Source organism: Carex rostrata, chromosome 17 (assembly GCF_964058835.1).
Source record: "Carex rostrata chromosome 17, lpCarRost1.2, whole genome shotgun sequence".
In the NCBI taxonomy this organism is placed as follows: domain Eukaryota; kingdom Viridiplantae; phylum Streptophyta; class Magnoliopsida; order Poales; family Cyperaceae; genus Carex; species Carex rostrata.
Window position 1 is genome coordinate 7,321,300 of NC_135934.1, and position 25,556 is coordinate 7,346,855.

The following is a 25,556-nucleotide window of genomic DNA, read 5'->3' on the forward strand; positions in this document are numbered from 1 at the left end:
AGGTATTTCTAATTCTAAATAGTAAATATCGAATAGTTAATACAGTTTATTTAGTTATTTGGATTTTCTATAACAGTGGTTCACATTTTTGTATGAAATTAAAAATTAAAAAAATTTAGAAGTTGAATTTCTTATGTGGCCTTCTATGTAATCAATGGGTCCCAAAACAAACATTTTGATTTCTAATGAAATTAGTGGGTCCCCGCTTCTTCTGTTTAAAAAAAATATAGAAGCAAAGCTAGAGAAAACAATTTGGTGTAAAGCAGAGTAGATACAATGCTAGAAACAAGGAAGAAAAAATGACGCACAAGACAGCTAAACTTTTCAGCATTCAACTTAAGAATAATTTTACACAAAATGACATCACTATTCACTAATTACTTGAGATACAAAATGGCATACAGTTTGAGCAGAAGTTGCCTGAATTGTCAACCAAACTTTAGATCGCGAACACAGTTAGTAGAACCAAAATTGAACTCAGTTAATGTCTACATGCGAATGCACTATAATGGAATTATAAATGAACCCAAGAAGGAAAAAAACAAAAAAGGTGGAAAAAGAAAGAAAAGAGATGAATAAAGTATGGTACAAAGCAAGCTTCACTCGTACTAACAAAATCTAGCAATAAGAATAAATGACTCGATAAACCCCATTCATGTACAATTTTTGTAGCTTGCTTGCCCGTACACTCCGGGAAAAAAAGATAGACCAAAGGGGGGAGAAATGGAACAATCAATCCTTCTTATCGGGTTTGCGGATCTTAACATATGGCAAGAACCCGAACATCCTCTCGATGCGCGGGTCCCACCCAAGCTGCTGAGCTCTACAAAACATCAAGAACGTGTTTGCAAAATACGAATTGAACCCCATGAGAACATGCCACCATGCATGGCCTTGTGGATTGATGTACCAACCATTCATCTTCTTGCAAAAGGCGCGATCTACAACCCAAAACACACTTGCGAGCAGGATGGTTGCCACGTACAACTTGGCAATGCGCTTGGCGGCGTGGTCCTTGGTCTGGATGTAGTACTTGTACATGCGTGGGAGGCAAAGGAGAGAGAGGCCGATATAGTGCAGTTTGAACATGATGCCTAAGCGAAAGAAGAAGTGAAGCACTGCAAAGGAGGCGCCATAGAAGACCAAGAAGGTCGGCATCGTGCTGCGATAGTGCCAGTCGGGGGAGTAGAGCACGTACACATAAAGAAGGATCTCCCATACCATCGGGGTCTCATCACTCTGTTGCAATCTGTAGAGTCGAAAACAAAACCAAGGATTCTTAAAATTTGGGATGAAAATCAATAAAATAGGAAGATTTCAAATAATTAAATCAAAGTAGAATTGAGTTGAAAATTAGAACCCTTCCAATCCTAAATAATACAAATATAACCAGAGTGAGGCTATGGTACTTTGCAAAGCACATGTCGTTCCGTGCTATGGATCCATATCTTCATTTTTAAAAGTTTAAAATAGTCATCCAAAGTTCCAAACCATTCAACATGATCTCCATATGAAAATGAACTTGGAGACCAGATTTTATATTATTTTTAATTTTTTTACTATGTTTTTAGGTAAGTAGAAAATAACGTGATCTACAGATTCTAGACCATCCAAAAGCAATGATTGTCTACCTATCTAAAAAAATAGTACAAAAATTATAAAAAAAAATATAAACTTTGATCTCCTAGTAAATTTTCATGTGGAGATTATGTTGAGCGGTTCAGATCGACTATTTGTCAAAAAGATCCATAGCACGGACCAATCTGCGCTTTGCAAAGCCTCACTCAGATAACCAAACCTCCTGTTGTATCTCGTTACATTTAACAACAAAATTTCAAATGGGATCCTATGGAAACCTTCTCAGCTACACCAGTCAGACGATTTTTATTTCCAGAGAAGATTCACAAACACAGACCAAAAGAGAAGGAACAGAATCCGACAGACTTACACAATTTGCAAGGTTGCATGGAACAACATACTGCCAATTGAAAGTATCATGTTAAAGAGGTGAAGCGCGCTGAACCGCTTCTCAAAGCCCTGCCGTACGGCATTTATGAGCCCAATCAATGCAAGGAGGATGCATGGCACATTTGAGATGGTATTGTAGAACTCTGCAAAGTAGGAAGAGTGTGTGTAGTTTGCCTCACAATGCTCGGTTGTGGATGTTACAGGTCCCCAGAAACTCGCCACCACAGACTCGTCCATCCTTTCGCGTGCTCGTGTTCTCTATGGTCGGCGTATCTGAATAAAAAGTTGGGACTAAATCAAATTGTGTAGAAATACATTACCTCTATGGATGTAATATCAATTAATAAATTCATCTGTCCAGCATATATAGAAACTTGTAATCAAACTATCCGAAATCATACACGAGATTACACAAACATTACCATAAGTCATAACAAAAATATACTGGTAATGAAACTAACAGGTGTAATACTAATACTAATACCAGACATAAACAACAAGTAAAGAAAACAGGTAGGGAATTTAACAGCATCAACAGGAAAAAACAATGAAGGGTTATAGCTCAGTGAAATGTTATTTCGAATAATCTAAAAAATTTATTCGACATGGTTATAGCTCAGTTAAGTAGCGCCCCAAAAGCACCACCCCCTCCTCCCCTGCGCCTCCCCAACACCCGTATTGCTTCGGACTCGGGCTATTCAACCCGGAATCGGCAACCGACGATGCGATCCGGTTATTGGGCGATTTTCCCCAATGGGTCGCTTATTGGGCTTAAAAACTATTGAATCGAGGCAGCCTGATTCATCAAACTTACAGCCGAGTAACGCCGATTCGATTCTTCTAGTTTGTTGGTGACAGGCTGATTCTTCAGATTTGATTTCTTTACCAGTTCTTCACAGGGGGTGTGATTGATGAATGTTGATCGGGAAAAAAAGCCCCTTTATTCTTTTCTTTTTTTTCTTTTTGGTAGTGTTTACGTATGTATGTATTTAGGGTTTCATTAATTAAATTAAATCAAAGAGGAGAAGGGGAAAGAAATGGGTCTGGCGGGTTTAGGGTTCCGAATCTTTCGATGCTTTCTAAGTAAGCTGGAAACAATTTTTTAGGCCGTATATGTTTGGAGTATTGGTTTGCCGACTATGCTTCCTGATTTTTTTATTTAATTATAATATGAGGTTTGTATTAAGCATCTTTATTTATGGAAAATAATAATTTTATTTATACAGTTATAGATCAGTAATTTATTAGTTTTCTTCATATTAAATAATAAATATATTCCTTAAATGGAGTGTATATTAAATTTGAATAATATTCTCAAGATATTAAATGAATGTAACATGAGTTCTGCTTGGGTCCGATGTCCATTGGACTCAAAGTGGTTCCAATGGGTTCGGTAACTGTCGGATTTGCTTTAGGATTCGTGTCCGCAATTTCACGTCTGTTTTAAAATCCGTATACACGAATTTTAAAACCGATCCGACGGTTACCGAACCCATTGGAACTACTTTGGGTCCAATGGGCATCGGACCCAAGCTGCTTCCATGTAACATATATACGAGTTGGTTGTTTATACCTAGAACTACACTAAATTTTAAAAGAGGATTATAATACGAACATCTATTTTATACCTCAAAATTATGTGTACTAACTTTTTTTTGTTGATATTTAAAATTTTGAAACTCAAATGATGAACTCAAACTATTGATCTTGCTCATTTTCATGCAGTGATGTATGCACGTAAAATACTAGATCAAGTGGTCCGAAAAGGAATGAATCAAGTTAACTATGGTTGATTTATTTTAATGCATTTTTTTACTATTTTATCTAAGTATAAATTGAATTCCAAAAATTATAATATTTTCATGTGCCTTCGTCTCTAAGGATAAAGCACAAGATAAACGGTTTAACTTCGACATTTACTTAATTAAAATATAAATAAAACAATAAGTTTCTTGTTATAAATCAAATTAAATATGGTTTATGTGTGTAGATGATCATTCATCTTCGTCTCCCCACTATCTATTAATTTTCACTACTTCCACTGACCATTTATTTGTGGAATTAATTTACATGTATAATTTTTAGCCAATAAATAGAGAGCAGGTAAACTTGTATTTAATACACAGAGAAAAAAGACACAAAGAAAGAGAATAAAAATTATGCTATTCTTCTCTCTATTTCTCTGGTTACGTATTTTTAACTTTATTTAATTTTACAGCATTTGTAATATTTTATGACACCAAAATTTTATAACATTTTAGGACTTATGAGGTTGAAACATCCTTGCATTAAAATATCAAACAAATGCTCCTTTTAAGAAATATCATTTGGTGACTATATATTTCTCGGAACAACATACCCCGAAATTTTTAAAAATATCATATTCTAAAAAAAAAAAAAACCAGATAACCTCGAAATTCTAAAAATTTGAAAAATACTCTGACCGCATCCGCTAGATGCGGACCCCTTTTGTGGAACCACATCTAGGGAATGCTGACCATAAATAGAGTTCGCATCCCCTATATGCGGCCCCTCTCTCTCTTTTTTACCCCCTTTTCCTTCTCTCTATTAGTCGAAGGAATAGCATATGAGATGATTTGAATTGGTCAAATATTTCGGCATATGAGATGGTTTGAATTGAATAGCAGAAGGAAAAAAAAAAAAAAAGGGAGGGTCGCAACTAGGGGATGCGGCTTCCATTAATGGTCCACATTTCTTAGATGCGGCCCTCAAAAAAAGAGTCCGCATCTAGGGATGCGGCCGTATCAAAATTCGAATTTTTCATAAAACGTTATTATTTGGTTTTTTTTTTTTTTTGAGTTATGGTATATTTAAAAGAGTAAAGATGTTGTCCCCCTTGAATCTGTCCCCTATCTGTCCCCCTAACAACTTTCCTTTTTTGTTCCCTCACGTGGTCAAAATCTACCATCTTCAATCTTCAATCTTCTCACGTGGCGAGGAGAGCGTGGTGCACCGTCGAGATCCGGTGAGGAGAGCGTGGTGCACCGTCGAGATCCGGCGAGGAGAGCGTGGTGCACCGTCGAGATCTGACGAGGAGAGCATGGTGCACCGTCAAGATTCGGCGGGGAGAGCGTGGTGCACCATTGGAGAGGGTCCATGCTAGCCCAGCGAAGGTTGTCACAATGCAACATATGAATACTTCATTAGTTAGATATGAATACTTCAGTTGTTAGATATGCGTACTTCATGTTACATATGAATACTTCTTGGAAGAGGTGGGATGAGAGAGATGAATCTGACTTTGAATTTTGAATTGTATAAATTATTTCGAACATGTATGAATACTTCGTAATCGTCAGTATGAATAATTCTTTAGTTAGATATGAATACTTCATTGTTTTAGATATGCATACTAGTCTGTTGAGAATATTTCTTGGTCCCAATCTGGGCAAGTGTGAATATTATTAGTGTCAGATGTGAATACTTTATTAGTTAGATATGAATAGTTATATATATGAATATTTCATTTGTTATATATTGAGTACTTCATTAGTTAGATATGAATACTTCATTTGTTATATATGCATACTTCATGTTAGATATGAATACTTCTTGGAAGAGGTGGGTGAGAGGGATGAATTTGACAATGAATTTTGAATTGTATAAATTATTTTGAACATGTATGAATACTTCGTAATCGTCAGTATGAATACTTCTTGGAAGAGGTGGGGTGAGAGATGAATCTGACTTTGAATTTTGAATTGTATAAATTATTTCAAACATGTATGAATACTTCATAATCGTCAGTATGAATACTTCATTTGTTTAGATATGAATACTTCTATATTTAGATATGAATGATATATAGTTTCGCTGTAGTGGTCCCCAATTTTGGCAAATGTCGCTTTCAGACGATTGCGGTCCCCAATCTAGGCTGTCACAAGACGTCAGCGGTCCCCCTGGTTGTTACTGGTCCCCTCCAGCTTGTGTTTACATATGACAAATAGTTATGATAATAAGTATGAATACTATAAATTCGTAGGTATGAATACTATACGTTTTGACTATTAATAAGATATCATTAATCTTGCTCTTTGGTGGTAGTTAACACGTTTTAACTATTTTTTTTTGTCTTTTAGTGCGGAGGACAGATAGGGGACTGAAGTAGGGGGACTGTTAGTCGATCCCTTTCCTTCCATTTCCTAATTATACTCTCCTGTTACTAAATTTGCTGTCTTTTTTTTTCGCCTTTTGCAAATTTCTTTGTTCTTTATCAAATTTTGCCCGTTGCAAATATTTTGGTCTTAATAGCGTGCGTGATATATGATACATTTGTTATATAATGCCGACATCCGTACCATCTAAACAAATTAATAGCAAGGATCACTATCATTGAGATATATAATTAAGAAATATAAAAAGCGGCGGTTCTAGAAGTAAAGTAGAAAAGAAAAAGAAAATGTTTTACATTTCTATTTGATTGCTTGGACACATGACTTTTCAAGTCACACAAGTTACTTTTTCGTTTCTTTTGAATTGAAGTATAAAATTTAAAGAAAAAAATTCAAATGGAAAAACTTTCTATTTGAGTGAATGGGCACATGACTTTTCAAGCCACACAAGTTACTTTTTCATTTTTTTTAATTGAAGTATAATTTTTAAAGAAAATCTTTCAAACCATATAATATTGTATAATCTTTAAGTTTTGTTTTTCAGAGGACGAAAAAAATTAATTTATAAAAACAAATAGCTCAATGTCAATGTGGCATGCAGAAACCTCTCCATGGTGTAGCAAGTCACCACCACGTGAGTTTCACGGCTAACATAATTTAATGGAGGTGATAAATGCACTCCAATAAGCGTACCACCCAAAATTTGAGTTCGGATTTTGACCAACCGATCGGTTTCAGCACGATTATTAAAGATACCCTGAATATTCCACCTCAGCAGAATTGGTCGTACCATCCGAATGCAAACTCAAAATTTGAGTTCAAGGGATCCGGAGCCCCCCAAAATTTTTATTAATAAGAAATATATTAAAAAAATATCGAAATTAGATAACGCTTTTGATTTTTTTCGAGATACAAGGAAAACATTTTGATTTAGGATCTTGATAACAATCCCCGCAGGTCTATCCCTGCAAAAAACCCCGCACAAACTGCCAAAAATATCATGGGGGGACCGCTCAATAATTAATACTCCGCAGAAACTGTTAGTATTTAACTTGAAGCATCAAAGTATTTATCGTGAATTTGCAAAGTGTTAATCCCTATGCAATGATATCTATTTAGGAAAGAATAAATCAATCAATTAGTTGTCCCCGCACAAAATTTCCTTTTTTTTTAATCATCCCCGCACAACTGGGGACCATTAAATAAACAATCCCCTCATAAATACTTGCCATTTATCCCCACACAAATTTTCCTTTTTTTTCTGGATTGTCCCCGCACATTTGGGGACCATTAAATAAACTATCCCCTCACCCAATGATAAATACTTCTCAGACATAAGGATAAATACTTTATGATACATTGATAAATACTTTATGTTACATGGATAAAAACTTATCAGATATAATTGCAACTTTCAGTACAATATGAATGATAAATACTTCTCAGACATAAGGATAAATACTTTATGATACATTAATAAATACTATATGTTACATGGATAAATACTTATCAGACATAATTGCAACTTTCAGTAAAATATCAATTATAAATATTTCTCAAACATAATGATAAATACTTTATGTTACATGAATAAATATTTTATGTTACATGGATAAATACTTCTCAGACATAATTGCAACTTACAGTAAAACATCTGTGACAATGATAAATACTTCCCATATATAATCGTAAATACTTGTCAGAACAACGATAAATATTTTCTTGAACTTGTCAATAAGTAATGTTTAATCAAATCAAAGTATTATCATGTCAGGGACAATGATAAATACTTCTCAGACATAATGATAAATACTTGTCAGAACAATGATAAATACTTTCTTGAACATCAATAAACAGATAAATATTTATTAGCGGGAATTGTTATTAAAGGATAGTATAATTAATGCGGGGATTGTTATTAGAGGACAGTATAATTAATGTGGGGATTGTTAATTAATGCGGGGATTGTTATTAAAGGGCAGTAATTAATGCGGGGATAAATGAAAATTCTTAGAGAAATTAATGCGGGGATAAAAGACAGTTTAGGGAGTTAATTTGGAGAGAGAGAGAGTGCGGGGTTAAATGGGGGGACAGAGGTGAGGGGATCAATATAATTATTCTTTGATTTATGATGGCCTCTGACCGTTATGGCTTATCACGGTCAGGATTAGTGATGCTAATCACTAACTTACTAATAACTAATAACTAATAACTAAATATATATATATAGAGAGAGAGAGAGAGAGAGATGGGCTATGGTGCATTGCAATGCATGGAGGGGTTTGTGCATTGGACCATAAATATAAAATTCAAAATCCAAATGGCCGATCCAAACCGTTCATCTTGTTCTCCATATTAATATGTGCTTGGCGACCAAATTTTACATTTTTCTGAATTTGTTTACTATTTATTAAGTATTTTACAAAATTGTTGGTGGCTGCTGATTTTACTGTTTTGTTAAGCCACCGTTGGATCAACAATTTTATAAAATACTTAATAAATAGTAAAAAATTCAGAAAAATGTAAAATTTGGTCTCCAAGCACATATTAATATGGAGAACAAGATGAACGGTTTGGATCGATCATTTGGATTTTGAATTTTAGATTTATGGTCCAGTGTACAAACCCCTCCATGCATTGCAATGCACCATAGCTCATCTCTCTCTCTCTCTCTCTCTCTCTCTATATATATATATATAGAGAGAGCTAGGCTACGGTGAGTTGCGAAGTAAAGCGACTATTTTACTTCATGCTCATATTTTGTGATTTTAAAGTTCAAAACGTCAATCCGAACCATTCATCTTGTTCTTCATATTGAAATGTGCTTGGAGACCAAATTTTACATTTTTTGGAATTTTTTTACTATTTATTAAGCAATTTTGAAAGTCGCTGATCTGATGGTCCAGAAAATTTTACTGTGTTTTTACTGTTCACAGCAAAATAGCAATTTTAAAAAATGCTTAATAAATAGTAAAAAAATTCCAAAAAATGTAAAATTTGGTCTCCAAGCACATTTCAATATGGATTAAATATCTAACGGTTCGGATTCGTAATTTGGACTTTCAAAATAAAAATATAGCGTGAAGTAGAAATGCGTTTTACTTCGCAACTCACCGTAGACTACCTCTATATATATATATATATTCTTGGCCGTTATTGATAGTCACGGCCAGAAAACATACTGTGATTTCATTCAACAACCAGATAGATTGCAGGGTGCAGCCATTTAACTTAAAAAAAAAAATCCTGACCGTGATAGTCTATAACGACCAGTTTTTTTTTTAAAGTTAATTAATAAGTGTAAGAGAGGAGATTTACGCTAAACCTGGCCGTGATAAGCCATAACGGCCAGAGACCGTGATAAATCAAAATGTTTTCCCTGTATCTTGAAAAAAATCAAAAGCGTTCTCTAATCTCGATATTTTTTTAATATATTTCCTACTAATAAAAATTTCAGCCGGAGCCCCACCTCTTGCCGAATTCACATCCCGAGTACAATTGAATAGGACGGTTTGAAATTGAAATTTTCAACTTGGCACGAATCTCAAAGCACAAATAATAATGCCCCTAACGCCATCCCAAGCATCCACCGGCTGAAAATTAAATATGGACCGTCCATTTCAATTGTGTTGAGTCTGACACCTGGGAGGATACGGATCACCCCTTGCTGACATTCTATAATACACTGGTCAAAGATTCATTCATACCAATGCCCACTCGCTAGTTACAGCGTCTCTTTTCCGCCTGTAATGTACGAACTCTTTAATATCAATGATGATTTTATTAAATCCGATGGTCCGAATCTGAACTCACCATTTGAGATAACTCGGAGCAAGGCACCGTGTTTTCTAACAAAAGTGTTCATACCTTTTACAGAAATTGTTCGAAATGAAACGCAAAACGTGTTTATACCTGATACGGTCTAAGTTCTGGTAAGACTCGAGGTCCGTAATAGATTTTATGACTGAATGTGTACGTGTGTGTGGTGTCCCGTCTCGCGGAGACGGTCCAAGATATAAAGTCGGGATTAATTAAGAACACGAGAGAAATTATGAGGCACTATAACTCTACCCTATACCGTGTCTTGAGTAGTAAAAGTGTCAGCCCCGATTCAATAGAACTGTTCACCTTAAATAGTCTTCTTCAGTCCTGACATCCCGTGTTGTCAGAACTGTCAGGGGGGATCGCAATGGGGCGACCAAGCTTACGTGGAACGCAGCGACATCCGCATACACATAATGCAGGAGTCGCATAATGGACAGTAACGTCCGCATAAAAGCGGTGATTAAGTCGCACCCGCTCTATACAGACGGTTATTGGAGGTGATCTTAAGCCGATTCTGAACCGGACTTTGGATCAAGGTGTTCCCACCTCGGGTCGGGCCATGTAGTTGGGCCGCTTATATATTCCATCCTGCTCCTTTTATTTGCTCTTGGATTGATTTCATCATAGTAGCTTTTAACCTAAATCTTTTTTATAATTCAATATTAATTTTATAAGGACCTTGGTCAGATGGCCTATCAATACCACATATATGATATAAAAAAAAAATTGCCGATTGGAACTATTCATATGTTTACACTTTACACTATTACGTTTCATTTGAACATTCTTTAAAAAGATGTTTAAACAAATTTTAATACTAATTTTTATGGCAAAGAGAAGTGTTTGTGGTGGAGACGACGGAGTAGTGGGGTCAATGATGACGAATGAAAGAGGCCCGATTTTTTATTAATATACATAAATACATAAAAATTTACAAAAATATCCAAGATTTTTGAGGATTATTAAAAATTCAAATAGCCAGAATTTCTGATTTTCCTCTTTCTTTGAGAGACACCAGAAATCCTGGTGGTTATGAAAGAAAGGAAAACCAGGATTCCTAACGATTCTAGGTATATATTTATGTTTTGGAATTAGATATCATTGGACATAGCCGAACATTAAATTGTAATATTTCTGATTTTTCTATTTTAATTAAATAGAAAACTTTATGATTTTTTTTCTATTGAAATATTAGAAATATTTTTTCATATTTTTTAAAATAGATAGAATGCTATAGAATTGAATTTTATGATAAAGACTATGATAAAATAACCCGGATAAAAAAATTTCAATCATGATTTTTTGCTGGCATAAGAAAAATTAAAATATTTCTTTCTGTGTTACTGGAGAAAAAATAAATTTTTTTATCTGATTTATTGATTTTGGTTCAAAAGTCACTTCTGAGTAAATAAAAAATTATTATAGTTCTTCTCGTATATTCAAATTCTAAGGTACTCCATTTATTTCCTTAGTAGCTATTTTATATTTTTAATATTTTTAATATTTTTCTAAAATCATTTATAAATAAATAGATGAAGTACCTTAGAATTTGAATGTATTGAGAGGGCCACGAGAATTTCTTTATTTATCCAGAAGTGACTTTTGAACCGAGATTAATAACTCAGATTCAATTTTTTTTTCTCCAGTAACACACAAAGAAATATTTAAATTATTCTTATAGCCACAAAAAAATCTGACTGAAAAATATTGATCCGGATTATTTGTCACAGTCTTTATCGTAAAATCAGTTCTATCGTAAAATTTTCTATCAGATAGTGATAAAATGTAGATCCGGATTATTTGTCACAGAATTCCATCTGTTTTCAAAGAAATATAAAAATATTTATATTTCAATTGAAAAAAAATGATAAAATCTTCTATTTAATTAAAATAGAAAAATCAGAAATCTTACAATTTAATGTTCGGCTTTGTCGCATGATGTTAAATAAATAAATATATGTGTGTGTATATATATATATATATATATATATATATATATATAGAGAGAGAGATAGGCTAATGTGCTTTCGGTAGCATATGGGTGGAAATACACACGGTCCAAATTTGAAATTTCAAAATGTAAAAAAGTCGATCTGGACCGTTCATTTTGTTCTCCATATTAATATGTGCTTGGAGACCAAATTTTACATTTTTCTGAATTTTTTTACTATTTATTAAGCCACTTGGAAAATTGCTGATCCAACGGTGGCTTAACAAAACAGTAAAACCGTTGGATTAGCGATTTTCAGAGTGGCTTAATAAATAGTAAAAAAAATTCAGAAAATATAAAATTTGGTCTCCAAGCACACACACACACACACACACATATATATATAGAGAGAGAGATGGGCTATGATGCATTGTAATGTATAGACTCTTTTGTAAATTGAATTATAAATCACCGAATTCAAAGATCAATGACTGATCCAAATTGTTCATCTTTTTATCCATATTAATATGTGTTTGGAGACCAAATTTAACATTTTTTGAAATTTTTTTACTATTTTTTTAGATTTATTGAAAATCGTTGTTTTCAGACAAATTTGGACCATAAAAAAACAACAATTTTGAATAAATCTAAAAAAATAGTAAAAATTTTTCAAAAAAATGTAAAATTTGGTCTCCAAACACATATTAATATAAAGAACAAGATGAACGGTTTGGATCGGTTATTTGGACTTTGAATCCGGTGATTTATAGTCCAATGTACAAAAAAGACTATACATTGCAATGCACCATAGCCTATCTCTCTCTCTCTCTATGGATAAGCTACCATACATTACAATGCACATGCATTTTTGTGTATTGGACTATAAAACACCGGATTCAAAGTCCAAATGACCGATCCAAACCGTTCATCTTGTTCTCCATATTAATATGTTCTTGGAGACCAAATTTTATATTTTTTGGAATTTTTTTACTATTTATTAAGGCACTTTGAAAATCATTGATCCAACGGTGCCTTTTGATTTTACTGTTACTGTTGGATCAGCGATTTTCAAAGTGGCTTAATAAATAGTAAAAAAATTCTAAAAAATATAAAATTTGGTCTCCAAGTACATATTAATATGGAGAACAAGTTGAACGGTTTGGACCAGTCATTTAGACTTTGAATTGGTGATTTATAGTTCAATGCACAAAAAAATATTTATGCATTGCAATGTATGATAGTCTTACTCTATATATATATATATATATAGAGAGAGAGAGAGAGAGAGGGATGGGTTATGGTGCATTGCAATGCATAGGCACTCTTGTGCATTAGACCATAAATCATCGATTCAAAGTCCAAATGACTGATCCAAACCGTTCATCTTGTTCTCCATAGTAATATGTGCCTGGAGACCAAATTTTACATTTTTTGGAATTTTTTTACTATTTATTAAGCCACTTTGAAAATCGCTGATCTGATGGTCCAGAAATTTTTACTGTTTTTACTGTTCACCTAGATTTTCAATAAATCTAAAAAAATAGTAAAAAAATTTCAAAAAATATAAAATTTGGTCTCCAAGCACATATTAATATGGAGAATAAGATGAACAGCTTGGATCAGTCATTTGGACTTTGAATCGATGATTTATGGTCCAATGCACAAGGGACTTATGCATTGCAATGCACCATAGCCCATCTCTCTCTCTATATCTCCATTCTATTATTAAGCACGTTGGGTGTCCGATCCGCCAACGGCTACGATTGAAAGATGAAACTTTGGATTTGATCTCAGCCCTCCAATTACATAATTTGTCTTATTTTGATTAAATGCATCTATTTTATGTATAAAAGTCTAAATTTAGTTAAAAGTATACTCACCACATGTGCTGTCACACGATGGGTTACAATTAAAATTGAACAAAATTCTGAAATTTAGCGATATATTTATTCATTTCCTTATTTTTTTTGTTTCTATATTTCTTCTCTTTAATTGAGAAGACTCCACCTTCCATTTTCTTATTTCTTTGTTTCCTTATTTCTTCTTCGTTTCTATACGGATCATAATGGAAATCATTTTTTTTATTTCCTTATTTCTCTTTCTTTGTTTCTATAAATATTGGTGTGGGCAATTTAAAATATATTTTCAATATATAATATATCAATGTGTGCGTGTGTGTGTATTCTACATTAGAAACAAAGAAGAAGAAGAATACAAAATTGGAATGTGTGTAAGTATATATTTTTCTTATAATATGTGTGTGTATATATATCCTATACATACACATGATAACACTTTTTATTTATGTTTTTTTATATCATATTATATGTCGATATTGAATTGTTGTATGATATTTAATATTAGATTCGAATCAAGCTATTATTTGATATTATTGGTACATAAAAACAAAGAATCATCACATCATCAAATTGTTATTAGAGATCACAATTAAAGTTAATTAAAAATACAAAATCATATAAATTTTCTATTAACATGTGTCTTAATTTTTAGATAATTATTATTTTCATTGATATATTTGTTTCTTATAATATATCCCCGTTGCAACGCACGGGTATGATACTAGTGTGTGTGTGTATATATATATATATATATATATATATAGAGAGAGAGAGAGATAGAGATGGGCTATGGTGCATTGCAATGGATGGAGGGGTTTGTGCATTGGACCATAAATCTAAAATTCAAAATTCAAATCACCGATCCAAACCATTCATCTTGTTCTCCATATTAATATGTGGTTGGAGACCAAATTTTACATTTTTCTGAATTTTTTTACTATTTATTAAGTATTTTACAAAATTGTTGATCCAACGGTGGCTGCTGATTTTACTGTTTTGTTAAGCCACTGTTGGATCAACAATTTTGTAAAATACTTAATAAATAGTAACAAAATTTAGAAAAATGTAAAATTTGGTCTCCAAGCACATATTAATATGGAGAACAAGATGAACGATTTGGATCGGTCATTTGAATTTTGAATTTTAGATTTATGGTCAAATGCACAAACCCCTCCATGCATTGCAATGCACCATAGCCCATCTCTCTCTCTCTCTATATATATATATATGTATGTATGTATCCTGAATTGTAAGAATTCTTAGCGGCTCTAAAAAATAAATCAGCCGCCATAATTCCTGATAGTTTGAGCACTTTTAAAAATTCTGAAAAAACTTGAATATTTTTTGTAATATTATTTATTTATGGATATTAATAAAAAAAAATCGGGAAAGAGGCGTAGGATGATGAGTTTGAGATAACGTATTTTATCAAAAGACAGTAAAAAAGAGTTTTATTTAAAGAAAAAAAGAAAAAAAAAGAATATAAATTTTAAAATGAGAATAAGAAGTACAATAATAATTTCTGTAATGTAATTTTTTTTTTTGAGTCGAAGGCCCTTAGGCTTTGATTGAATTTGAAATTGTTTGCTAATACAGGAAAATTAAAGCAAAAGTTAAAACTATTTTAGATTTGCTGAAATGGAAAAATTCTACAGTAGAGATCTATTGCTACCAGTACACAGTTTAAGTAAAAGCTACAACAGTATTTGAGTAATCCCATTGCCCCTTCTCTGGAGCTGCTGGTACGCTGCTGTAAAGGACCACCACTGACTCTTTTTTGTTAGTTTCCTTGTTGCTGGAAAACTTCCGAATTGAGTTGTGTGTGGATGGTAAAGTTCAATTCCGAAACTTCACCTATTGTGCCTTGAAACTGTCTTCCCGTTCGTCTTGCCCAGTTTGCCAAATTGTGTGGGTCATGTACCATTTGTCTCGTAGCCTTGACAATGGCAGTGTAAGTGTTGCATTGTGAGAATATTCTCCCACATTCTGCCACTGTATGAGCCGCTCTCCAACTTGGTAAATCTTCCACACTGTTCCTATGAATTGCATTGATTAGTACCTGACAATCAGACATGATGGTAATCCTAACCATCCTCCTCTCTTCGTACCGATCCAGTACCATTTTCAGTGTTTTTGGCATTGCCATGGCTTCGGCATGTAATGGATCCATAGCCCTTGTTGCCCCATATTGTATTGTCAAGAGTTCACCTTTCTCATCATAGCAAATCAACCCCCAACCTGCTCTATTGGACCCTTCCCAGGATACATCTGTGAGGAACACTTCTGTACCACTCGGTATTGCAACCTTGGTTAGCCGTTGTACTCCATCTCTGCCTCCTTTAACATGCTGACTCCACTGTCTGTTGTCTGTGTTCCTTACTTGCACTTGGACTGAAACTGGTGTTGCCCTTTTGTTTGTGAAAATTGCCTCGTTCCTAGCCTTCCACAGATACCATGCTATACTCGCAATTATGCTGGCTTGTTCTGTATTGCGCCTTTGCATGAGCTGCAACAATGCTGCTGGAAAAGACAGTGGAAGATGGTCCACTGTTATTCTAAAATCCGAGGCCCTCCATGTATCCCGGGCAATTTGGCAGAAGAACAAGGTGTGCATGAGATATTCAGTTTCTAAGCCGCATCTTGGACATTTTGGATTGGTGGTGGTTATTCTTGCACTTAGTTTGGCTAGGGTTGGTAATCCATCATGGATTGCACGCCACAGAAAGAACTGTATGCGTGGTATGATTAGATTATTTGCCCATACCTCCTTCCATGCGGCAATCTGAATTGGGGCGAAGTGTGGAGCTGCTTGCACTTGATTAAATAATTTTTCATACCCTTCTCTAGTTGTATATGCTCCCCTAGTACTGCTCAGCCATATCAATCGATCACCGATCAAAGGATTTGCCTCAGGTTTGGGAGCCGTATTCTCAATGTGTATCAGGGCCCCCTATCCCATTAGTGCTCTGATTTTGTCTCGGTCCCACTGTCCCGTGTCCCCGTGTATAAGATCCGCTACCCGACTGTCTCTTTGGGCATTGGATGTTATCACTTGGGGTACCCAACCATCATACCACGGCTGATTTATCGCTCCAATACTCATACCTTCTCCCACATGCCACATCAGATCATCATTGAATAAAACTTTCAACTGTTGTATTGCCCTTCCTAACGGGCTATACCCTCCTCCCCTTGAGTTAGCCCACAGACCTTTTCTTGGGTAATATTTTGCTTTGAAAATCTGAATCCACAATTTATCCTGATCACTTGCCAACTGCCACACCAATTTAAGGAGAAAAGCCTCATTGAAGAGTCTAATGTCCCTCACTCCCAACCCCCCATCTTCTTTTTTCATACACACCTTATCCCAACCGATTAGAGATACGTACCTTGCCTTGTCGAGTTTGCCCCAAAGAAACTTGCGGATGATTGTTGTGACAGCTTTTACCGTCCTTGTTGGTATCTTTGCCACTGACATGTAGTACACCGGCAGCGAGAGTAACACCGATTTCACCAAGGTTAGTCCACCCGCATGCGAGAGCAGATTTGTCTTCCACCCCGAGAGCTTGTCTTGCACTTTTTCTAGTAGTTGTTTGTGTGATAGGTCTCTTGCCCCTCCTGCCTGTGTTACTAGAATTCCCAGATACTTCTCTTGTTCTTGCGCCAATTTTGCCTCAAATTCAGCCATGATCATTTCTCTTGCTTTTGGTTCACAATTTCCACTAAACCAAATAGTAGACTTTTGAGGGTTCACCACTAAACCCGAATAGTCCCCAAATAGGTCTAGAATGCCTTTGATATGTCTCACTTCAGCCACGGTTGCCTCTCCAAAAATAATTAAGTCATCCGCATACATCAGGTGTGTTATCTTTGGAGCCGAGTGAGCTAGTCTGATGCCTTGTATGTTTTTTGTCTCGTAGGGATTCATTGAAGTGTTTAGTTAAGATTCCATTACGAGAATGAAGAGATACGGTGATAATGGGCAACCTTGCCGAAGTCCCCTGGTCGGTTTTAGGAAGCCATCCCCTTTCCCATTTACTAAGATTGTGACTTTGCTCATATCCATGCAATTACAGATAAGGTTGATTAATCGGCTAGGCATTTTAATGGATTTCATGGCACCCACAACAAACCTCCAATTGACAGTGTCAAAGGCTTTCGTGATATCCGCCTTTAATGCAAAAGATTTCCCCTTGTACCCACGGTCTTGGAAAGAGTGCAGTACCTCCTTGATGAGGATTGTGTTGTCGGTTATATTTCTTCCTTTCAAAAAAGCCGTTTGGCTATTGGAAATAATTCGCATCATGTGTGGCTGAAGCCTGTTTGCAATTATTTTCATTAGAAGTCGGTACATCATGTTCCTAATGGTGATAGGCCGGTAGTCTTTTGGCCTTTGTGCTTCTTCCATCTTAGGAATCAATACTATCTGACTTCTTAGCCAATCGTGTGGTGGTTTTCCTTCTTGAAAAGTCTGAATTATTGCCTTTGTGATCCCCTCTTTGAAGGTCTCCCATGACATCTGTAGAAGCCTAGCCATAATTCCATCTGGGCCCGGGGCTTTGTCGGGTCCCATTTGGAAAAAGGCCTCCTTGATTTCAGCTTTTGTTGGCGGCCTGGAGAGTAACTCTTGGTCTGCACTTGTGATCACGGCCTCCTCTGTCTCATTAGCATGTTCAAAGTATAGGCCAAACTCTTCCTCACTTCTCTGTTGTGGTGGTTGCTTGTACAATTCCTTAAAGAATTTAACAAACTCCCATCGTATCGCGGCATCTGCTGCTGCCACCGAACCAGTTTCTGTTTCAATATGTGTTATCATGTTTCTTCTTCTGCGATTTGTGGTCATGATGTGAAAAAATGCCGTGTTTCGATCTCCTTCTGTGAACCATTGCAGCCTAGACCGCTTCCTCCAGTAATCTGACAGGTTATTCTCCGCTTGGTAATATTCTTCCAATAGGCAATTTCCCACCTCTCTGGACTATGTGCTGGGATGTAGTGACTGAAAAGCCAATAATCTGGTTTGGGCCTGATTTAAACGGGTTTGCAGATTCTCCACCGTACGGACCCATTCTGTTATGCCTTTTCTGAGTAGTTCTGCTCTAACATGCCATGGTTGATTTTCTGACTCCTTCCACCTTATCTCACATACTTCTTTAAGGTGTTGCGTCCATGAAGTTGTTGTCTAACTTTTTATTCTCACAGAACAGGGTCCTGATTTCCACAGTAACCCAAATTTTGAGTTTGGATCCGGACCATGCGATTTGAAATTCTGATCAATTTGGTTGGTGGTGGAAAGCATGTTTTTTCAAATATTCGTGCGAGAGCAGATCGGACAGTCTGGGTCCAAAACTAAAAATTTGAGTTACTTAAATAATTCGAATTCGCCGGAATGAGCGCCGCTGAAGGAGTTTGCACCTGCCCAAAGTAATAAAAACTGGAACCCATTCCCGTAAAAGGCCATAGGCCGTGGCCCATGGTATAGATTCGGTCGAAACCAGAATTCAATCACCCAAGGTACCTTAAATTTTGAATTTGGATTTGGACCGTCCGATCTCATTGACGCGAATATTGAATGAGCCCGTGCATTCCACATCGCAGATCCTGATCAGATGGTGGTGGTATAAACTTAAAATTTGAGTTACTTCAAGTGTCCGGACTCGACGAATCCGCCCCGTCCGACCTTACCTCTCCTCCTTCCCAGTCGGGACTTGCCTCTCTCTCTCCATCCGTCCCCAGCGTGGGTGCCTCTCTCTCCATCCGTCCAAGTCGAGATCAGGAGATCTGATCTGTGTTGCTCTCTCTCTCTTCACCGTCTGTGCACCCCTCTCTTCGTCGCGTCAAGCTCTCCTCTCTCCTCGGTAAGATTGTCTCCATCCAATTTATTGTAAATTTTTGTCCTACTGAATTTTGTTATATTTCATCCAAATTTCGTCCAGTTCGTTGGATCCCTTTCGTTTCTGAAGATGGTACTGGTACAATGGAACAATGACGTTTCTGTAATTATTTGATCCGAATGGTCTTGTACGAGTTTGTTTCTTCAACCAAAACAGAAGCTTTTTCTGTAATTGTTTCTGCCAAGGTATTGATTCAAATAGGCTAGATTTTGTGACTTTTGTTTTGAAACATAAGGAAGTAAATCAGCCAAATTCTTACTGGTCTGAGTAGGGCTCATAGATCTTACCTGGACTTAGACTGCACCAAATTTTAAGATTGTAATCCTTTGGCAATTCTGTGATCTAAAGACAGTTATTTTATATTGTTTATTTGTTATTGTTTCTATGTTCGTGAATTAGGTTTTGATTTTTGATATAGATTGTTTTCTTATTTCTTCAATAGCCTGAAGGAGAAATAGTATATTGGGCCTATACATCTTAAAGACCCCTTCTCTACCAGATACAGCAGGTACACCACTTTTCTTGTTAATGTTTTTGCTAAGATTTTTGAATTACATTTTTAGCCTTTGTCCAATTCCCTACGAGAATTCTTGTTTCGGATTTGCAATTTGGAGAAATAGATTAAATTTTAATTATGTCATGAGGTTGTTGTTTAGAATTTGCCTTGGAATATTCTGTTTGAATAAACCTGACACCACCAAAACTATGTTCTGGTATTGTTTATCATCCACTTGATACACAACTGAATCCCTATCAACCTACTATATCAGTATCCACGGCTGTAGTTTACGTCTTCTTGGAAAATCTTGTTTTTTAAGTAAGTTTCTCTCCTGATTTACATGTAATTTCAAACATGCCCTAAATGCATGTTAATGGGTTAAAATTACCACTTACCTCCATACATAGCTTGATAATTTGAAATACTGGAAAAAGGTTGTGAAACAAAGTTTGGTTGTTTGGCAATATATGTTAATCAAGTAGCTTTCTGCAACCAAACAAAATTGAAGTTACTAAATGACTAAATGTAATTCCTTGTTTTAATTAAGTAGCTTTCCGCAACCAAACAAATTGAAGTTACTAAATGACTAAATATAATTCCCTGTTTTAAGTGAGCTTATATTGAATTTTTGTTCTTTAATATACCTACTAAGGAGTCATATAAACTATATAGCCTATATTGTAATTATCAATTCTGGGCTATATAGCTTTAGTATTTCTAGTGGTATCTGGTTCCTAAGTTGCAAAAGTTAGGCTTTTTCGAGCCAGGCCAATATTGGACATTCTGTGGGAGAGCCAGGCTTGATCATTTTATCCTAAATTTGAGCTGAATCTGATCTGGACATGGCAGGGTATGAGCCGTAGGTTTGCCCATTAGCAGGCCTACCTATGGGCCACCCCCTTGACCGTTGTTCTACCTCTGGAATTAGTTATATATTATAGCACCAGATATGAAGAGAGGAAGCTAGGATTTCTCTTTTGAGGCACCTGATTTTACAATTCAAATTCACTTTATAAACATTCAAAAGCATCATGAATGATTATTGTGTTTTTGTTAACATAACAGTATTATAGTTTCTAATAGCTATGTAAAATTCGACTGAAAGCAAACCTAGGTAGGTTTGATCTGACTATCACCCTATTGGTGCTCTACATGATCAAACTATAACCAAGTCAAATAAAATTTTGAGATTAAAATTTATTTTTTCCATTGTTTCTCCTGTTGGTGTTGTTTAATTCCCTCCCTGTATTTCACTTGTTCTTTTGATAATTGAAGGCTTTGTGCTGTGCCAGTCTGGCATTAGTATTATACTCATAGTTTCATTACCAATATATTATGTTATGGTAATGTTCATGAAATCATGGGGATATATCCGTTAGTTTTATTACAAATTTCTATATATGCTGGATAGATGAATTTATTAATTGTTATAACATCCATACAGGTAATAATTTTTCTACACAGTATGATTTAGCCCCAACTTTTTTTCTCAAATCCAGATACGCCGACCACAGAGAACACACGCGCGCACGCAAAAGGATGGACGAGTCAGTGGTCGCAAGTTTCTGGGGACCCGTAACATCCACAACCGAGCTCTGTGAGGCGAACTACACGCACTCCTCCTACATTGCAGAGTTCTACAATACCATCTCAAATGTGCCATGCATCCTTCTTGCATTGATTGGGATCATAAATGCAGTGCGGCAGGGCTTTGAGAAGCGGTTCAGTGCTCTTCACCTCTTCAACATGATACTTGCTATTGGCAGTATGTTGTTCCATGCAACCTTGCAACTCGTGTAAGTCTATTGGACTTTGTTCCTTTTCTTTTTGTTAAAACAATTCTTGTGCTTGTCCTCTGGAAATCAAATTCGTCTGATCTGATTTTGACATACGGTTCGTCTTTAAAAAGACACAAATTTTCAAAAATATTTTTTTCTTAAAAAATAGAGTTATTTTGAAAAACAAAACATTAAATTGGAGTTTAATAAAAAAAACTTCCTAGGATTTGAACCGAAAAGTCAATTACATTGCTGAGCCGTATGCAACGAACAAAAGATGCCTGTACGGTGGTTCAATTATATATTATTCTTGTTATTTTCTTATCCTTTAGTTTAGCCCAATTCTGTAAGATAGAAGAACCGTTCATGATGTTATATCAATATCATCAGGGTTTTGATTTACCTACAAAAAGACATAATTCCAAGTTGTTCATGCTATCTAAGTTGGGAATATTCGGTGACCAGAGGCTGATTCAATTAGAGACAATGGGGGTCAATTGACCCCCATTGTTTTTTTTTTCAAAATCCATTTACTAGGGATGTATTTGTTATATATTTTAGTGTAAAATGCTATTGGTACTTTAAAATTGACCCCCATACTTTTGTTAAAATTTTATATACTTGAACCCCATTTTTTTTTAAGAAAAAAACTAACTATTTAATATGTGTGTAATCTGGGGACTTGTAGTGTTTTCCCTAAAAAAAAAATGAGAACTCAAGTACCTCTTCACGTGAAAATCTCACTCTCCCACTCTCAAATTCTCTCTCCAGCTGACCTACCCTTTCAATGTGGTATCCCCATTGAAACCTTTTTTGTTTTAGTATGTGTTTTGACCCTCATTAGTTAAAACTCTGCTTCCGCCCCTTTCGGTGACCCCTAGATGCCAAGCCCTTGCCTGCAGAATTGGAGAGATTTGGTTATATTTGAATTAAATAAGATAGGAAGGGTTCTGATTTTCAACTCAATTAGACTGATTTAGGCATTTCAAATCTTCCTCTTTTATTGAATTTTTCCCTATTTTTTAAGAAATCTCACTTTTGGTTGGACCCTACAGATTGCAACAGAGTGATGAGACCCCAATGGTATGGGAGATCCTTCTCTATGTGTACGTGCTCTACTCCCCCGATTGGAACTATAGGAGCACAATGCCGACCTTCCTGGTCCTCTATGGCGCCTCCTTTGCGGCACTTCACTTCTTCTTTTGCTTTGGCATCATGTTCAAACTACACTACATCGGCCTCTCTCTCCTCTGCCTCCCACGCATGTACAAGTACTACATCCAGACTAAGGACCACGCCGCCAAGCGCATCGCCAAGTTGTACGTGGCGACCATCCTGCTAGCAAGTGTGTTTTATGTCGTCGATCGTGCCTTCTGCAAGAAGATGAATGGTTGGTACATCAATCCCCAGGGCCATGCGTGGTGGCATGTTCTCATGGGGTTCAATTCATATTTTGCAAACACATTCTTGATGTTCTGTAGAGCACAGCAGCGTGGGTGGGACCCACGCATTGAGAGGTTGTTTGGGTTCTTGCCATATGTTAAGATTCGCAAACCCGATAAGAAGGATTGATTGTTCCTTTCCTCCCCCTTTGATCTCTCTTTTTTATCCCCAGAGTGTATGGGCAAACAAGCCGCAAAAATTGTACATGGAATGGGGTTTTGTCGAGTCATTTATTCTTATTGCTAGATTTTGTTAGGAGTGAAGCTTGCTTTGTACCATACTGATTCATTTCTTTTCTTTCTTTTTCTTCCTTTTTTTTTTTTTTAATTTCTTGGGTTCATTTATGTTTCTACTATAGTGCAATGGGATGTAGACATTAACCGAGTTCAATTTTGGTTTTACTAACTGTGTTCACGAACTAAAGTTTGGCTGCCAATTCGTGTAACTCCTGATCAGACTGTATGGCATTTTGTATTTTAATTGATTAGTTAATGGTGTTGCCATTTTGTGTAAAATTGTTCTAAAGTTGAAATGCTGAACAATTTAGCTGTCTTTGCATAATTTTTAATTCCTTGTATTTTCTTATAAAAATGGGTACGGGTTCAATTAGTGATACCCCTCCACCCTTGCATTTTTTATCACTCGATTAAAAAGATTGCAGATTTTCTGGAAAATGATATTAGTTCTCTGCAGTGTGCATACTGCAGAGGATAATATGATAAAGAGTTTATTTTTAAATTTTTTTTTCCTTTTCCTTCCATCTTTTGTTATTTGTTGACTAAATTTTCATTGACATGTCTTCTCATATTTCAAAATAAAATTTCTATCTAAACCTGTGGAAAAATATCAAAATTAAAAAGTTACTAGTTCAATTCAGAAATAGAATCTGACATAAACTATACTGGGCATATGCATTTTCTACTTGTATTAATTTAGTAGTTGATGCTATTCGTCAACCGATTTCACAGTTAGTTAACTAGCTTCCTCCTTTCAAAATAAGGGGTTCCCGACTGAATACACTTCTATCAGCAACCGGTGTTTATTGAACTTTGCCACATCGCAAAATGAACTCTTTTGCCGTCTCCCTTTTCACTTTCTCTGGGTCTCGTGAAAAGCTACATGGGCCAAAGCCCATTTTCCTTTTTTGCTTGAGGATATCAAATTTTTTTGTATCGGCATATCTTCTTTTGCTTGCTTCCTCCTACAACAAGGTTTGTGATGATTATTATGAATATTTTTCCTATTGTTTTTTTGTTTAGAGAAGGGAGTACAACAAGCTTTATAATTGGTTTTGTAGCTGATGTTCTGAGTCAGATTATGAATGAATAATTGAGTGAGCCTGTGATACTCTGTAATAGACATATATATGAAGTCATACTTTGGATTTATATTTTTGTTTTTAAAGTCCTAACAGCTCAAGATGACCTAAATAAGAAAAGAGTAAGGCTTGGGTGCTATGGATAGCATAAGGTCATCCATGCTACGGCCTCAAAATCCTATTATATAAATTTCAAACTTCAATTTAAGTAGCTCAACAAATTGTTTATATAATAAACTTGTAAAATACTAATTTTTACAATTTTTAGAATTTTTTTACTATTTTTTATGATTTATGAAAGATGTTCAAAAATAGCCTAAAAATAAAATAAAATTGTCAATATTTTAGGTCATTTTTTGTCATTTTCATAAATCATAAAAAATAGTAAAAAAATTCAAAAATAATAAAATTTGGTATTTCACAAATTTATTATATAACAAATTTATTGAGTTACTTAAATCGAAATTTCTTGTTTATACTATAGCTTTTTGAGGCCGTGCGTAGCACGGATGACCTTATGCTATCCATAGCACCCAAGCCTTACTCATAAGAAAATGTACTTCGAGACTAAATTTTACATCTGTTTAAATTTGTTTAGTAATTTTAGATAAATAGAACATTACTACTTTTGAATGGTTTAGAATCGTAATTTTCAACCTATCTAACAAAAGTATTTTTTTTTACAAATGTAAATTTGGTTTTGAAGTTCATTTTCATAAAAAGACCATGTATATTGTATATTGTGAAGTACCTATTGGTTTTTGAACTTTTTAAACTTGATTTGAAATAATATTTGCTCTAATTATAAAAAAATAAGACGTGTGTAAAAATTGGAATCCTGTTATTAATTATATCAAAGTCCATTACTGAGTCGCATTTCAATTTTCAAAAGGTTAAGAATGGAGGGCATGT

The 25,556-nt window shown here is 35.2% G+C and overlaps 2 protein-coding genes across 6 annotated transcripts; one reads left to right on the forward strand and one right to left on the reverse strand.

Annotated features, from left to right (window-relative positions):
* Positions 1–311: 311 nt before the first annotated feature.
* On the reverse strand, positions 312–3,063 carry LOC144568167 (alkaline ceramidase-like). Its single transcript, XM_078318413.1, has 3 exons — positions 2,783–3,063; positions 1,949–2,241; positions 312–1,249 (listed from the first exon to the last, which is right to left on the reverse strand). The coding sequence occupies exons 2-3, from the start codon at positions 2,203–2,205 to the stop codon at positions 733–735; spliced, it is 774 nt and encodes a 257-aa protein (XP_078174539.1). The 5' UTR covers positions 2,206–2,241; positions 2,783–3,063; the 3' UTR covers positions 312–732.
* Positions 3,064–19,375: 16,312 nt separating this feature from the next.
* Positions 19,376–23,841, forward strand: LOC144568332 (alkaline ceramidase-like). 5 transcript variants are annotated; one of them, XM_078318644.1, is made up of 5 exons: positions 19,389–19,570; positions 19,649–19,791; positions 20,049–20,114; positions 21,550–21,901; positions 22,939–23,841. In XM_078318644.1, exons 4-5 carry the CDS (start codon positions 21,645–21,647, stop codon positions 23,453–23,455), a joined length of 774 nt encoding a protein of 257 aa, XP_078174770.1. In that variant the 5' UTR covers positions 19,389–19,570; positions 19,649–19,791; positions 20,049–20,114; positions 21,550–21,644; the 3' UTR covers positions 23,456–23,841. The 5 variants fall into 5 exon arrangements, with proteins under 5 accessions (XP_078174771.1, XP_078174769.1, XP_078174770.1 ...); XM_078318645.1 differs by lacking the exon at positions 19,649–19,791 and having other exon boundaries at positions 19,376–19,570; positions 21,605–21,901; XM_078318643.1 differs by lacking the exon at positions 19,649–19,791 and having other exon boundaries at positions 19,388–19,578; positions 20,059–20,114; positions 21,605–21,901.
* The last annotated feature ends 1,715 nt before the right edge of the window (positions 23,842–25,556 follow it).

Coding starts and splice junctions, on each gene's coding strand:
- LOC144568167 (XM_078318413.1), bottom strand. CDS start 2,205: ATGGACGAGTCTGTGGTGGCGAGTTTCTGGGGACCTGTAACATCCACA. Junction 1,250..1,948: donor CATGCAACCTTGCAAATTGT/GTAAGTCTGTCG, acceptor TCGACTCTACAG/ATTGCAACAGAGTGATGAGA.
- LOC144568332 (XM_078318645.1), top strand. CDS start 21,645: ATGGACGAGTCAGTGGTCGCAAGTTTCTGGGGACCCGTAACATCCACA. Junction 21,902..22,938: donor CATGCAACCTTGCAACTCGT/GTAAGTCTATTG, acceptor TGGACCCTACAG/ATTGCAACAGAGTGATGAGA.